The 15,708-nt window shown below is 48.7% G+C and overlaps 4 protein-coding genes across 4 annotated transcripts; 1 reads left to right on the forward strand and 3 right to left on the reverse strand.

Annotated features, from left to right (window-relative positions):
* Positions 1–48: 48 nt before the first annotated feature.
* Positions 49–4,274, reverse strand: HER10_EVM0005570 (uncharacterized protein; the record flags this gene model as incomplete). Its single annotated transcript, XM_035475180.1, has 8 exons — positions 49–504; positions 633–744; positions 805–1,188; positions 1,257–2,109; positions 2,169–2,305; positions 2,510–2,566; positions 3,341–4,137; positions 4,239–4,274. The coding sequence occupies 8 exons, from the start codon at positions 4,272–4,274 to the stop codon at positions 49–51; spliced, it is 2,832 nt and encodes a 943-aa protein (XP_035328001.1).
* Positions 4,275–7,081: 2,807 nt separating this feature from the next.
* On the reverse strand, positions 7,082–8,662 carry HER10_EVM0011026 (lignostilbene dioxygenase family protein; the record flags this gene model as incomplete). Its single annotated transcript, XM_035480468.1, has 1 exon — positions 7,082–8,662. The coding sequence occupies one exon, from the start codon at positions 8,660–8,662 to the stop codon at positions 7,082–7,084; it is 1,581 nt and encodes a 526-aa protein (XP_035328486.1).
* An 861-nt stretch (positions 8,663–9,523) lies between these two features.
* On the forward strand, positions 9,524–11,322 carry HER10_EVM0002107 (FAD binding domain-containing protein; the record flags this gene model as incomplete). Its single annotated transcript, XM_035471833.1, has 4 exons — positions 9,524–9,813; positions 9,864–10,217; positions 10,282–10,328; positions 10,385–11,322. 4 exons carry the CDS (start codon positions 9,524–9,526, stop codon positions 11,320–11,322), a joined length of 1,629 nt encoding a protein of 542 aa, XP_035327660.1.
* A 1,706-nt stretch (positions 11,323–13,028) lies between these two features.
* Positions 13,029–14,622, reverse strand: HER10_EVM0007877 (uncharacterized protein; the record flags this gene model as incomplete). Its single annotated transcript, XM_035477417.1, has 2 exons — positions 13,029–14,474; positions 14,530–14,622. The coding sequence occupies 2 exons, from the start codon at positions 14,620–14,622 to the stop codon at positions 13,029–13,031; spliced, it is 1,539 nt and encodes a 512-aa protein (XP_035328216.1).
* Positions 14,623–15,708: the final 1,086 nt, after the last annotated feature.

Here is a 15,708-nt window from a genome sequence, read left to right on the forward strand (position 1 = left end):
TAACGCCAAGATTAATGTAGTGCCTCAAGAATCTGATCTTGTTGTCATTCAGAAGAATCTATCAATAGGCGCGTCGATGAGCCACGACGAGTCATCTATGTTAAAGTCCATGTCCTCAAGATTGGGTAGGACTATGGTGTCTTCAATAGAATTCATCCAACCAGACGCTTCGCTCAACGTTGCCGCTGAGTGAATCTCTCGGTCCTCATCCTGCTGTTCTGTGTTATTCCTCTCGCCTTGGGTGTGGTCTACTACGTCTTGGATCTTGGCCGACAGGAGACCAAGCGCAGCCATACAACGCTTAGCTGAGTCACCGACCTGCGCGTATGCTCCAAGTAATTTGATAGCAGAGTTCCAATGCTGAGTCCACGACTTTGTAATTTGCGGTAGTCCACGAATTGACCTCAAACGCTCTGAAAGCAAAACGGTAGCGGCTGTGTATATGTCTATTGCTCTCTGATCAGTACTTCGGCGCCGAGAAAAGGGGTAAGGAGCTATAGCACCCTACATAAAACGCTGAACCACCAAGCTGGCACGGGGCCAGTCACAGTGTCGAGATCAAGGTAAGTAGACAGCACGTCAAGCATTTCATGTGCAGCCTCGAAGCATAGACAGGCGCAATGCACAATAACGTGATGGGATAAGCTAGACTCTTTGCTGACTACATCATCAGGAGAGTATTGAGGCCTCAAGTATAGATCCGCAAGAATTGGACGGAAAAGAATCATCCGAGCTTGAAGGTACCTAGGCGAGACGAAAATCATTATTATACCTTTGGACCGTGTGTTGGTCGACTGTACTTACCGTGCACGAAGTACAACACGCTGCCTCCGGAAAGCGAAGGCTTCATCTGAACTGTTATAAGAGTACGTCAGGTGTTCCGGTAAGGAATGGATCCAGGCGACTAGACGTTCGTCAAGGTCAAGAACTAGTCTGAGATGATGGGTGTTTTTAACTCTCGCTTCCTTTGGGTTTAAATAGAGTTGGATCAAAATATCGTTGATGATGTCGAATAGTTCTAGGGTCTTCCGAAAAAAGGCCATGACGGACGGGCTGCCATCAGGACGAATAGCGGAGGGCTCCGTCTGTGTATCAAGGAATTCATCGTCGATCATAGAGGGTAGCCCATCGGGTGTCTGCAGCCATTTAGCAATCATGCTTGGACGTCCATACGTCACGGACAAGACGCTTAGGTGGTATTAGTTCCAGAAGTTGTACTCAATGTTCAGGATATTTGGCTTCGGATAAAAACGCACCGATCCTGATAAACGCATCCATGCCAGACTCTGCATACAATCTGATATTGTCGAGGTCCCAGAAGCCCAGTAGATGATGCGCCTGAATGTAGGCCTAAGCTTTGGGCCATTCGAATTGCTGATCCGATCGTCATCCAACACTCGTAGGTATCGGAGGTGCTCTGGAGATACAGTCCCATCAAAAGAAGGCATTGAACTCGCTCAAGTGACGCGTCATGCGCATCATGACAGTAGAGTTGACGGGCTCTGTTCCAGAATGAGAGGCCTGTCTCCTTTCGCCGACATGGTTCCACGACTTCGGAAAATTGGCTCCCAAGAGCGAAAATGAGATTGAGAATACAATAAAGAATATGCTCCGGAATGGCACAATGAGACCCCAGCCAGCAGCCCTCGTAAGCCTTTTGAAGAAATGTCCTGTCGAGAACAGGCAACACGGCCCAAACGAGATCGTAATAAGCAGTCAGTAAACTGTCGGCGAATCTTCGAGATGGCAGGATGTAATCACGATGATCTGTCGGCTGGGTGTCCTGCATTCTATCTTTTGTGTTGAGGTGGTTTGGCTGTATACCATCCCTAAAATCGACTGCTCGCTTGTCGATGACCGAATGTACTTGTCTAACAAAGGAGCCGGCGCTGCTTTGGCCGAAGAATTCTTTGCTCGCGGATGGATGCTCCGCCGAGCCAGTCATAGCATCAGCTTGTGAAGCAGATCTCGGCCCCACGACAGCATCGACATAGTATGGTGGCAGACTTGATGGGTCCGCTAGATCCGTAGCTCCAAAGCCACGGTGCGTTTGCAAAGAGGCAGGAGTTGTTGGCAAGTGTTCGGACTGACCCGACATTGCTGAAGGATCTCCAATTCCATCTTTCAGCAAAGTTCTCTCCTCCACCGATCATTGGGATAATTCGTACCTGCGAAAGTAGACGGGTCTCCATGCGTCGGCAAGATTTCAGCCGCTCGCCCTGAGCTTAGACGACTCTGGATTTTGGATGATCTTCTCTGATCTCCGGTAAAGTTCCGCTCATATACGCAGGCCGTCTCTCCTCTACTACGACAGGGTTGACACACTAGGTGTTTGAGAGTTAGACTTGTGCTTGAGATTGACTTTTGTCCAAGAGGAACTTGCTTGGAGATTGAGCGTCGCACTTCGTTTTTCTCCGCCGACAATTGTTACAGGCCGCAGCCACTTTTAATCGAGAGTGCATAACGAAGAGAAGTAAAGAACATCCGAGGATGGTATGCTTCGACTAACGGTGGTGTTTCCTGCTCAGGTTCTTCGGCGAGAAGTTGAGGACTCCTATTAGATGATCTATGAAAATTACTTCAGGAGGGTTAGATGACGCAGCGCATCAGGCTAGTCTCATCGGTCACATGAAAGTCCAGTTGCTTACATAATCTTGGGTTTTCGCCGGTTCAGACCTTAGACTTCGACTCCATTGACTCCATGGAATGCGCCACGCTTTACTTCTTTACGGACGAGAACGAAGTTTTCGAAACTAGTCTTCATGGCAGTATACTAGCGACCAAATAGATCGACTGAAAGTGCCAGCAGTCTTTTTTATTCAATGTATGGAGTTTGGCCGATTGTCCCAGTGTTTAATGTATCGAAACTTGATTCTCATAGTTAGTCCAGCTTGCTAGCGATCCGCGCCGTCCACAATCCAAATGCAACAAAACAGACTGCTAAGGAAATCGACAAGAGACCCCGAAATCTTACTTTAAGTAAAGAAATCCAGAATCTAGGACGAGATGGCATTTGTCATGTTTGACGCAGTGCATAATGCCAGGGAATACAGCTGGTCAAGCTCACGGACATCATTCCCTACGACTTGCTCGGCGCCGTTTCTCAACTCTACATCAGGTGGAGTGCTGGCTGCATAGTGTACAGTGGAGTTTGGACAGTGGCATGGAGTCAACCTTTTCCAGATTTTAATTTCCACGTTTCTAAAGCTACCCTTCGCGAGAACATCCAAATAACACTGCGCACCCATCTAAGGCAAGGAAAGCATTGATATCAATTCCTAAACCTAAGACAGTCATAACCTAAATCTGCATGGCATCTGTCCCACCATACCTCCCTTACTTCGATCTCTCATTGACCCTGTCGCATAGGCGACCCCAGTAATCAAAGGTTGCACTGACAACACGGGCTTTGAGCAGATAATTTCTGGCATCCTTTGCCAGGTCTCCTGGAACGGGCGCTAGGGGCCCCAATGTTGATGCTCGTAGCTGTAAGCCGGCAGCGCGTTCGAGGTAGACTGACAGGTAAGTCGCCTCCTCCACAGTCACACCCGCCGTGAGTTGGCCATGATTAACTAGAATGATGGAACTCTTAGATCCTAGGGCTTCGCTAATGATGACGCCCTCATGATCCGCTATGGGAAGCCCAGGCCACTCCGGTAAAAAGGCGCAGTTGTCGTAAAAAGGCGTCATATCCATTTGGCACACCACAAGCGGCTGTTTGGCAGCCGCGAGAGAAGCAACAGATGGAGAATGGGTATGGACGATACTGTTGATGTCCGGGCGACTGGCATAGACCCAGAGGTGAAATCTAGTTGCAGGGTTCGCCATTCCAGTCCCGGACACGGTGTGTAGGTCTTGGTCGACCTCGATAAAGTCATCCGGTGTTGCTTCATCGAACCCTAAGCCGAAACGGAGTGTCCAATAATATCCTTTCCCACGATCTGAGCGAGCTGAGATCTGTCCAGCAAGGCCTGACTCGCCTTCGTGTAGATAGATAATTCGACAGGCCTGGGCTAGCGTTTCCTTCAAACTTCGCTGCTTGGTGTGGAGATGCCGTGCCATATCGTCGGATGCACGTTGCTGGAAATAATCTTTGTCTCGTAGGTCTTGCATAGTGTCTTGCGATTGTTCGATCCTCTATCGATTTGTAAGAAGGAACCGTGTATCTAACGATAATAGAGCGAATTGAAACTGCGGTTGGGATCATCAAGTAACTTAGATACCTTGGAGTTAAGTACCTTATTGAGAAGGTTCAGACCGGACCTCTTTCCCATTGGATAGAGGACTAGGCTGAATGTCTACTTCGCCTTACGGCCACAACGTCATTCTTCTCCACGAGTTCGGGTCGTGAGCTCTGTCCAATCAGCGTTTGGTCCGATCTTACGGCTGGCTGCTGGAGGCCGTAGGGTAGCTTACTGGGGCCGTTGACGGAGATTTTCGGAAGACAAACCTCTCGGGAGCACGGCGTCCCCCAATGAAAGAACTATCCGTCATGGCATTCCCCACTTATTGGGGAACTAACCAATGAATTTGTTAACCGTTCCGCGGCTGGGTGAGCGGAGAGAGGGGAGTCAGCAGGATTCTGCCCGATTCGAGTACTGAGCTCACTGGAGATATGTGTATATATTGACAACAAGGGCGAAGTCCCATTCACCTCTATCAAGCACATACCCACACACCAATCTTTACTATATTGGAATTCAGCACAACATCTATCTCCACAACTCTCGAGGCGCATCACTTGGCTCGGGATCATCGCTTAGTTTTCATTCACCATCATGAGCGTTAAGAGGAATATCTTCCAAGGCCTTTCGGCATTTCCGATTACCCCGGCTGATTCAGATGGCACTGTCGACACTGGTGCTCTGGTTCGAATTATCGAAAGGCTAGATATACCCGGTGTCGACTCGATTGGGCTCTTGGGGAGTACAGGCAATTACATTTACCTGACAAGAGAGCAACGCAAGCGGGCGATCGACGCTGCCATACAAGCTCTACAGGGCAGAAAACCACTCATTGTCTCTGCTGGTGCACTTCGGACGGACGACGCTCAGTGTCTAGCCAGAGATGCTGAAGAGGCAGGGGTCGATGGGCTGCTACTCGCACCTGTCTCATACAATGCTTTAACAGAAGAGGAGGTCTATCGGCATTTTGAGTCAGTCGCTGGCTCGACCTCGCTTCCCATCTGTATCTACAACACCCCGAGCACGACGAACTTTACCTTCAGTGATGCACTTCTTATTCGCATTGCAGGGTTGCCGAACGTTGTTGCGCTTAAGCAACCCGCTCCAACTACTGAGCCGAAAGAAAGACATGAAGCACTTCGCGCAAAGTTGCCCTCTGATTTTTCTATCGGATACAGTGCGGACTGGCTGGTAGTCGAGCCACTGCTGGCAGGAGGCTCTGCGTGGTACAGCGCGATCGCGGGGGTGCTTCCCATACCGTCGGTTGCGCTGATGGACAGCATCCGTAGACGGGACCATGTCGAAGTGAGACGCATCTCGACCGCCCTGCAGCCGATCTGGGACCTCTTCCAAGAGTTTGGTGACCTCCGAGTGGTTTTTGCACTAGCAAACGAGCTTGGCCTCTGTGAAACAGCCCCGCCTCGGCCTATTCTTCCCCTAGCCTCTTCGCACCACAGTCGGATTCGCTCAGCGTTGGCAGCTATTGAGGGAAGCACGTGGCGACGTTCTAGAAGGGAATAGCAGGACACAATAGACGAACCATATCTGATATGTTATGTAGCTCTTAGCCCCTAGATCCTGTCAATGAATCTGGACATATGCTTACTATAAACAATGAATCTGTTGCATTGACGAAACATCGCCTCCGATGCCGTTTCTGCCACACATGTTCTTAGGCGGTTGTGAAAGATTACATTTTGACTGAATGTTCGACTTAACAGTAAGCAAAAGATGTCACAAGAAAAAAACAACCCATTTCGAGAACCGAAACTTTCCGAACCACAAAGCATAAATGCTACGCCAGCGATCGAACTTAAAGGTATAACATCACGGTGGGAAATGACCTCAGTCAACCTATGTCTGCCAGCGAGTGCAACAGAGTCAGCTTCTCTGGTGTACCCACCAACACCTCTCAAAACACTATTCGCGGTCGTGGACTTCTTCGAGGTGCTGGGATGGCTGCCGATATTTGGTGAGAGCATACATCTTGTGGCTATTTCCCAAGTCAGTCAGGCCATCTACGATCTATGTGACAAGGCTGTGCTTCCCACAAGAGACGCCAGATATATCTGGTTCTGTTAGTGAAACCAAGTAGTATTATTGCAAATGGAAGGGTTGAGAGTACTCGTCGCGTCAGACGATTGGTGAGCGCGTTTTCGAATTTGTAGAGCAACAAGCTTGTTCAGAACTGGAGCAAAAGGTACCTTGAACCCTCGAGGAGTTTACGAACTACTACCTCATCCCGACTGAGTATTACGATCTCCAGGAGTAGTGTACATGTAAGCAAGGCCACATATAATTTCCTTAGTCACGGCGCGGCTTGAGGAAGAACTGCGATTGTAACAACCATACCAGTTGAGATTTTGCCCTTCATAAAGCCAGTGTCATCAAGATTATAGATATCCGATATGTCGATACTATATTTGGCAATTATTTTCTCTACGAGAACAGGTATATTCATAGCGCAGGGAGGACACATCTAGAAAGGGACGGATTTTAGAATCTCATCTCTTCGACCCTGACAGCAATTGGCCTCTGTGAGCTACTTTGCTGTGCCGATCACCTGTTGACATTAGGCTTGTCACACTCCGTACCATTTGCGGCATCGACAGATCCATCGCCCTCACGGGCGACATTACCGCTCGGGACTTCGCACAGGCAATCCCCTTAGAATGAAGCGTCGCCTAACGAGGTAGGAGAGGGTCAAAGAAAAGTTCACCACCGACACCTTATCCTCCTTACCTAACGCCGATGGAGTCAGTGCCATAGTTAGGTCCTTGATTCTGGGGCACACAAATCATTCATCGGAGAGGATAGTAACCTCATGTTTTTGAAAGAGCGCGCTCTTCACAACCAAGTGCTACGACGAGTCTATTTAATACGAATGTTTTCGTTGTCTAATCCGCTTCCTGTCCGGGTGCCATCTGCATTCTGGAGCCTTGAAATCCCGCATCATATTGAACCCAATTTCCGTGAACCTGTCCCTTACTTTTAAATGGTAGCTGAACAACCGCAACGGGCTTTGCGAAGTTCTGTGTATCCAATACTATCAACTCACTGCTCTCAACATCTTGATGGTGGACCATCCCCAAGACCCAACCATCCCCCTCGAGAGCGTCATTTGACCGGGGGACGAAGATCGGCTCTTCCACAGTACAATTCGGACCAGGATCAAACAAGACTCCTCTGCCGGTGTTGATACCCGACTTGTCGATGAGCATGTAGCCGTTTAGCCCCACGGGAAGGATCGGTGGGACAGAAGAAGCTTTTTTTGGCAAAATTACAGGTAGGAATATGTTGTTGTATGGCTGCGTTTGGAATCTCTCGTCGATGCGTGCCATCTCTCCGGGTAGGTCCACTACCACGCTGGGGTCATCAATCCTAGTCTGCGAGGACTGGCTTAAGTCGATGGTCCATCGTACATAATCGGCCTTCGTCTCCCCGAATTGATTTCCCCCCGTTTCAGTATCAAACATCGGGAAGGGGTTATACATCATCCTTGATGATTCCACAAATATCCTAGCAGCGTTGGTGTTTTCATCCCATTCTTCCCATGCGCCGGCGGTGTGCAGGAGCATGGCATGTTCCCAACGATATATGCGATGTTCACCAGGGCTCCAGCCAGCTGGCAGTCGGCTATGTTTGCGCCGGGGAATAACAATAAAGGTTGCGGGCCGCTCCCGCTTGTATTGCCAGTGATGACCTCCGGTTCTCATTTGACTTTCATTAGCTTCATATGGCCACAAGACCAAAATGATAAAGTTCGCCGTGATTGCGCAGTCGTGAATGAAAGCCAACCAAGGGGATTTGATCCACTGCTCATCGCGAACCGCACCTTCTTTGTTGAGAGTGTAGATAACAATATCGTCTGTGCAAAATCCTTTCGCTTCATATCCGAATACAACCAGCTCGTTGGTGTAAGGATCGAATTTTGGATGCGCAGAGAAAGTCAAGCCTGGAGACTGGAAGGGGTTGTACCCAATTGTTTCAAGAGTGCTGGGATCTAGTTCATATGGCAGCGCCGATTCTTTGAGCGCTAACAGTTTGCCAGCCCAGAAGACAAGATTTGTATTAGCTGTTGAGTCGATAGCAGCCCGGACACATGGGTGATGAGAAAAGGGGTTCCGGTAAAGACCGAAGAGACGTCTGTTTGCGTTCCGTTCCAACCGAAGTCGCTCCGTGCTGACGTATCGCATTCTCAGATCCACACGACCATCTTGTACACGAAACGCGCATACATTCCCATCCCCCTCGATAGGTGGATTTCCTTCTGGAGGAGGATAAAAAGGGTCTACAAGGATGCGGTAGAATGTGCCATTGAGTTGACTGGGCATTCTCCCGTAGATAGGAAGGTCATTGACCTCGCCCTCGATACGACCTCTGATACCGTGACCCGAAGGTTCTGAATGGGCAGACCAGATCGATTTGAGCCCAAACCGCTCACTGACGTTATTGAGTCTGGGGTGATCCGTCTCCATGGATGGCGCAGTTGGTTAACCAGTAGTATTGAGGTCGTGTTGAAATGGATTCAATGAGCCCCCGAGGCTAGATGAGTATTTAAAATGCTTTTGAAAACCGGCAAAGAAAAAGTAGGCATTGCTAGCGACCGGAGAGATTCTATTTATGCTCGATCCTATTTCACTCCGTACACTTCCGTATTTCCATGGAGACGATACGGATGCCGCATGAAGCTCATAGGCTCCAAAAAACATCCGAGTGTAATATCACTGACTAATGGTATTTCAATAACTTCGGCAGATTTTAGGTGTTGATCGGCAACCGGTAGCCATTGATGCTCTGTAGTCGGCGTGGCGATCTCCGTCCTTGTCCGTTGACCTGCCCATTCGCCGCGTACATGCGACTTGCTGTCTATAATGTGCTAAATGGAGAAGTACCGGAGGATTGGTCGTTCTTGGCTCTCCGCATGCTCACCGAAGGTGGTAATGAACCGGTGATTGGCTTCAAGCTTCAGCCGAAACTTGATGAGCGGCTAATGACTAGGTTGAGTCTGATCGATAGACAGACCCTAGAACGGGCGCTTTGGCAATCCCGCTGACCTCAGCGGCAATTATCATGGTCCGATTGTGCGACCGGTGCGGAGTTCACCGACGACGACAGACAGATGAGCAATAGACCGCAAATTTGGGTGATGATGGATGCGAACCCAAAGCTGCGCTTGCACCCTCAAAGCGAGCTCTCGGCTATTTCTTCGGAGTCGAATAACCCAGCAATGGTCAGGCTTGCCCCTCCGTCACATATAAGTATGTGTAGCATTACCTCTCAGATTACGTGACGACGTGCCGTATTTTGATCCTGACATCTCTTCATCCCTCAGTGCCATGTCTCTTCCTACCAGAAGTTCCGCTACTTCGCCCGCCAAACTTTCCGCGTTCCTGGACATTGTGTCCAGTATTGTTGGACCAGAAAACGTTTCGCGGGATCCCTCTTGGGGAGCACCTAGAGGCCTCAATGGTGCTTGCAATTACGGCGACCCCTTCCCGTTGGGTAATACCCACCATGCGGCAGCCGCTGTCAGGCCTGCCTCTGTCGACCACGTTCAGCAGATAGTCAAGGCATCAAACGATAATCTGACACCCCTCTGGACAATATCGCGAGGGAAGAATCTCGGGTTGGTCCAGTTGTCCTTCGTTGATATGCCAGCTGATCTTACTATGATAGGTACGGTGGCTCGGCACCTGTTTTATCAGGATCTGTTGTTCTCGACTTGCATCGAATGACAGATATCATCGAAATCAATGAAGAATACGCTTACGCTATCGTGGAACCTGGTGTTACGTTCATGCAGCTCTATGCCGAGATCAAACGACGAGGTTTGAATTTGTGGATGTCCGTACCAGCTTTGGGTTGGGGCTCTATTATCGGAAATACACTGGAGAGGGGATTTGGCTACACCCCGGAAGCCGTGCATTACAAACAGCAATCTGGCCTAGAGGTTGTGCTGCCTAATGGTGATCTGTTGAGGACTGGTATGGGAGCTATGGAGGGCAACAAGACATGGCCGCTCTATTCAGGGTACGTTATCAACAGACTGGGCTTGATCTACCGATTTCGCAATCGCCAAAGCTGACAATTTTAGTGGCCTGGGCCCAGGTGTTGATGGACTGTTCTTTCAGTCCAATTATGGTACGTGACTACATGCATATCGATATCTGTCGCTAACGAGACATGACCCATGCAAGGAATTGTCACTAAAATGGGCATTCATCTTTCCCATGCGCCTGATGCATACACCCGTATCGAAGTAGATTGCATGGAAGAGGAAGACGTTGTACCCCTCACAGGCGCACTCACAGAACTGATGCGTCGACGCGTCATTACTAACCCCCCACAGCTCTTCAACTCCATGACCATCATTACCGGAATGATGCATACCAGCAACGAGATATCGAAAATGCTAGGGTCATATTCGTCTTTGAAGCACCGCATCCCAGCCAACATCGTCACTGAGATTACAGAGCGCTTCAGAATTCCCGCATGGCGCACCGCATTTGCCATATATGCGCCCCGCGAGGCACATGCTGGTCTGCTCGGGGCCATTAGGCGTCGGCTGGAGCTTATTAAGGGTGCAAAGCTCACGGCTGAGACATTTACAGCACCTCCTGGCAAGTATCTCCGAGGCGAGGATGTGGCCCCTGACTTCCTGCCTCAGAATGGCGTCCCGGGCCTCGACCCTGTAACTGTTTTTGAGGACCACAAAAATGGTGAAGGCTTGTGGCATAACTCCTATTCGCCTGTCGTCCCACCCTCTGGTCGAGAATTATACGAGTGGTATCGTGGCGCGAAAGAAATAACCGAGGAGAACGATCTCAATTTTGTGGCTGACTTCCACGTCTTTGACCGCTACGTCATTGCTATCAATCTTGTCATATTCCATCCTTCAGCCAAAGCCCGATTATACCCACTCCAGATGGCACTAATGAAGTATACGAGAAGATCTGGCTACCTCGAGTACCGCGCGCACGTCAGCTTCATGGACGCAACCGCTGCTCATCAGGATTTCAACGCGGGCGCCTTTAGACGTTTCACAGCTTTACTGAAGGACGCTATCGACCCCAACGGGGTGCTTTCACCAGGAAAGCAGGGGGTATGGAATAAGACCACGGGTCCGAGATTATGAACAGTTTTGCAGTCAGCTTTGTAGCATGTCGCTGAAAATCGCTGGAAGTTGTTCATTACATTGACCTAAACATGCATAGCCAGATCCAGGGCCTACCCTGCAGAACCACGTTGCGGCTACGACGCACCATGAATGTAGATGGAAGAGGAACACTAGTGATCCTCCGCGAAATAAAACCATGGTAAAAGGCATGCAAAGATAGGATCATTATCATCGGGGATTGATGTGATCCAACTCGACTCGGTAACCGAACAATAATTTCGGATCAGGTTGATTCAGGATGACTCAAGAGCACAAAGGACTTGTTTAGGAACGGAACTTTTCTAAGGATGGATTCGAGCCGAGCTCGACGACAGATTCCCATAGCTCCTTCAGCAGTTAATATCGTACTTAACTTTGTAATCTTTTCTAGCTATCTTTACTAAGAGTCTCTTTAATAAGAGGACTGTTGATTATCGAAGCCCTACTCTCCGCTAAGCTTTATAGATATAGCTTCTAAGAAGCTATGCACGTTCACGATTCGATTACGGTTTAGTATTGCACTATCAAATTTCACTGATTTGCCACACCACGACTAGCTGGCCGTAACATGATGGGGGTGACCAAAGGTGGGTTTGCTGGCTCGATTAGATGGTGTGACTTGGCTGTGTGCCTATCAGCAACCTTGCGAGTGGATTTACTGGCACTCTACGGTATCAGCGAAACATTGGAAAGTGAGAGACAGCCACTTTCAGTGTACAGGGCCTCTGGCGCCGCCACAAGCAGTGTATGTCAATGTTACGAGCCATAGTGGTGCAGCAGGCGAGACCGAGCATCGATCCAGGGCGGCAGAGCGTTAGCCGGATTGATTTGATGTGCCGTGGGCCTCGACTATTATTGTATTTTGACCGAGAGCACGATGATCTCTTTCCCCCAGCATATCAATATGGAACGAAGAAAGTCATAAGAATAAGGCGCAAGAAGCGCATCAACACAGGTTGGACAAGTGGGTCGTGGTATTCCAACTGAGTATGATCATCCTATGAGCGGTTTACTTAGTGAGAGAACTGATGAAACTTTGCAATGAATAATGAAGAAGGTTGTTTCCTGCGCAACTAAATCATGTTATCGCATTGTTCACTAATATAATTCGGTATTACTAGAGGATCAAGGAGGGATCTATTAGGAAAGGGAAAACGTGTTCATTGGCCTTAGAAGTCTGCATACGCAGAACTTTTAGAACAGGGCATAAGAGGTCTATCCATGTTTAAACAAGTATATATGCTGATGCTATGATTCACAGGCAGTAATGAGTCATGAGGTAGTTCTTCTCTTCAACATAGCCATGGTGTCACATTCACATCAAAGATGTGCTGAGCAAGAGGCAAACGGGAATTCTTTTGGTAAACGGTCGCTGGGTAAGTGTTCTTGAGGAGACCTTTAGCACGGTAGTCAACTAACTAAAAGCAGTTGATGGATCTTCGAACCGGTATGGCAGCCTGTTTGATGGTGAACATTCAGCCCTACGGAGATCCTGTATTAAAGAACTTATATGACGAGCTGGAAAGAGCTATCTACGAGAAGCTCTCGGGAGTCTCAAGGCCACAACTGTAATCTATAAGGATATCTTCAGTAGTCCTAGAGAAGTGACTCTACTTTGACACTTAAACGGTTTCTTGCTAGGAACGACAATGATCCCGAAAGTCTTTATAAACTATTGGCCATCCTTACGGTTTGAAGTAGCCTTTCCAGAGCTTCCGCAACAGCCCATTCGGGTCATATTTAGCAGCGACGGCCCGAAGCCTGTCTTGGTTGGCCTTGCCATAACTTTCAATGACACTTTGAAGCTTCCCAGAATAGTTCATGTACTGAAAGCCATTCCCAAATCCCTGCTTCTGAGCCATGGCGTCTAAGTCGTTTATGAACTGATTTGTTCTTACATCGATCATGTCGTCAAGGGCTTGATCGGACCAAGCCATGGGTACAGACACGATATATGAAGGAAAATCCGAGGGGTATAGGCCCAGGGCATTGCCGCCATTCCTTTGCATTGCTTCAAATGTCGGATTGGTCAGTGGCTGGAAGACCATCGTAACATTGAGCGAGTCACCTCGAGCTTCAACGTCAGCCCTGAGCCCACTTGCAAAGGTGGTAAAAGCGTCGACCACACTGCTCATAAAACTTTCGCTGTTTTCGCCATCACGAATAGAGGTGGCGTAAAACGATTGTCTTTCGCCAAAGACAGTTACTGAGGTGGTTCGGATCTGACCAGAAATGTCTGTAACGAGCGTATTGTTGATGAAGGGCATCGGAAGCTGGAACAGCCCTTTCATTGTATCAAACTCGCCACCAGGTGCGTGAGGAGAGGATAGGTTCATATGGAAGCCGTAAAGTGTCGGAATAGGTTCGCCAGTGGCCACACCAGTGTAAGTCAAGCCGAAAAACATATGCGAGTCCAAGTCTTGTCCCGAATGCAACTTTTCTTTGACCGTTTTCGTGAAGATGTTTAAGGCCGTAGTCGTGTAGTTTGTTGACCACATCGAAAGCTGACTCCAAACGTCGCCTTGCGCATACGCTTCAAGGTCAAATCGAGTGACAATGCCGAAACTGGAACCGCCCCCACCTCTCAATGCCCAGTACAGGTCTTGGTTCTTCGATGGATTGGCGTTGACGATCTCACCGGACACGAGCACAACCTCGAAGTTCCGAACATTGTCACAGCCCATTCCTCGTCTGCCGGTGAGGAACGACATGCCACCGCCTAGCAGAAACCCTGAAATGCCGACCATCGGGCTGCGACCGCCAACGACGGCGATTCCGTGGGGGGTCACAGCACCGGTGACATTGATCCACCGAGCACCAGGTCCAACAGAGACCGTAGATTGGTCAGGTGAGATTTGGATACCATTCATCTGGGCCATGTTGATGACGACCCCATCCTGGATGTTGGATCCTTTATCGAATGCGGTGTGTCCTCCACTCCTGACGGTAAAGGGGCTCTTGCTCTTAGTCACAAGTCCAAGGGTCTTCGAGACATCCTCAGCGCAGGCCGGAAGAACTATGCACGAGGGCTCCAGATTCTGTCTTCCGGACCAGTACACATTTGACGAGTTATATGTGGCCGTGCCCGGGAAAGCTACTTTGCCTGGAAGAACAGCGTCAATGGTCTCGCACTGAAGACTCAGTTAGCATCTTCATGACTTTCGTCTTCTTGCGCATGTGACATACTGTGGATGGCGAGACGGCTGACGGTTGTGCAAGACATGGTAGGCTATGTATAAGACCCGAGATGAGGAAAGCTTTAGCCATCATGGGCAGCATATTTTTCGTAGATAGAAAAAGAGTCAACGATGTGAAAAGAGCAGAAAACTCGACCGTGAAGGTTACAAGATAGGTTCTTGATACGAGAAACATTGCAATTTATCATTCAGGATAACCCCATCCAGATGAGCACTGCCACAGACTAACATGGTATTTTGGGACGTAGGAGGCGAAGCTCGCCGCTAAAAAAAAAAAAAGCCGAAATACATCTACAATAGACTCAAATTAAATCAACTTGCATCTGGACCGCGAATTGGTGTTCACTGGACATGACGGAACGGAAGCGATCACGACTTCAGTTCATTCAACGTGGGCTTTGCGATAAAGAACGCATTTTAGCACAGGTTTTGCCAAGACTGTCCATGGAGTTCACAGGGATACAGAGTTTGACCACGGTGCTAGCTAGACTTAAACGAGAACGAAAACGAGGGGATGCAACTCTCCAGAAGGAAACACTTGTCGTTGGGCAACTACCATCATCTGTCAGTGAATTTTCTCTTGAAATCCCATCGTCGCTAGAATCAGATGCAATGACATACAGACATAAATCGCAAGGATGGCAACTTCATCAGTTTATTGCAGCTTGGCTCGTGTCGTTAATTCATCTAGCTATTTTGCACATTCACAACTGCTGAGAAATCATTTGTGAACGCGTTGATTCAGTCAAGAACGAGAACTGTATCAAGCTTGTTGATAACATGAACATCGAATCGATAGCGTCGTCAGATATGTGAGTTTCTGGTTACAATTACAGGGCGGGAGTCCTCTCCATTTCCTCTCACGCTCTGCATTAAGGCAATGTTGACTCTTCCTCCTAAAATACTTGAGATACGTTCACTGAAGCCATATAGGGATAAAATATGAAGTATTACGCATTTCTCACTACTCTCTGCCCGCTTTACATTAGTGCTCTGGCCTTTGTCCAAAAACGAGAACACATAACGAGCTCACCCCTATTCTTCAGGAAAAGTCGATGATTCGACTCAGGTGGCCAATTTGCTGCTCGAACATGGAGTGGATCCCGATATCAAACGCAAAATGCACCGGAGAATGACCGCCTTTTGCTACGCGATTGAGGTTTGAAGT

This window comes from Colletotrichum scovillei (assembly GCF_011075155.1).
Source record: "Colletotrichum scovillei strain TJNH1 chromosome Unknown Contig00010, whole genome shotgun sequence".
In the NCBI taxonomy this organism is placed as follows: domain Eukaryota; kingdom Fungi; phylum Ascomycota; class Sordariomycetes; order Glomerellales; family Glomerellaceae; genus Colletotrichum; species Colletotrichum scovillei.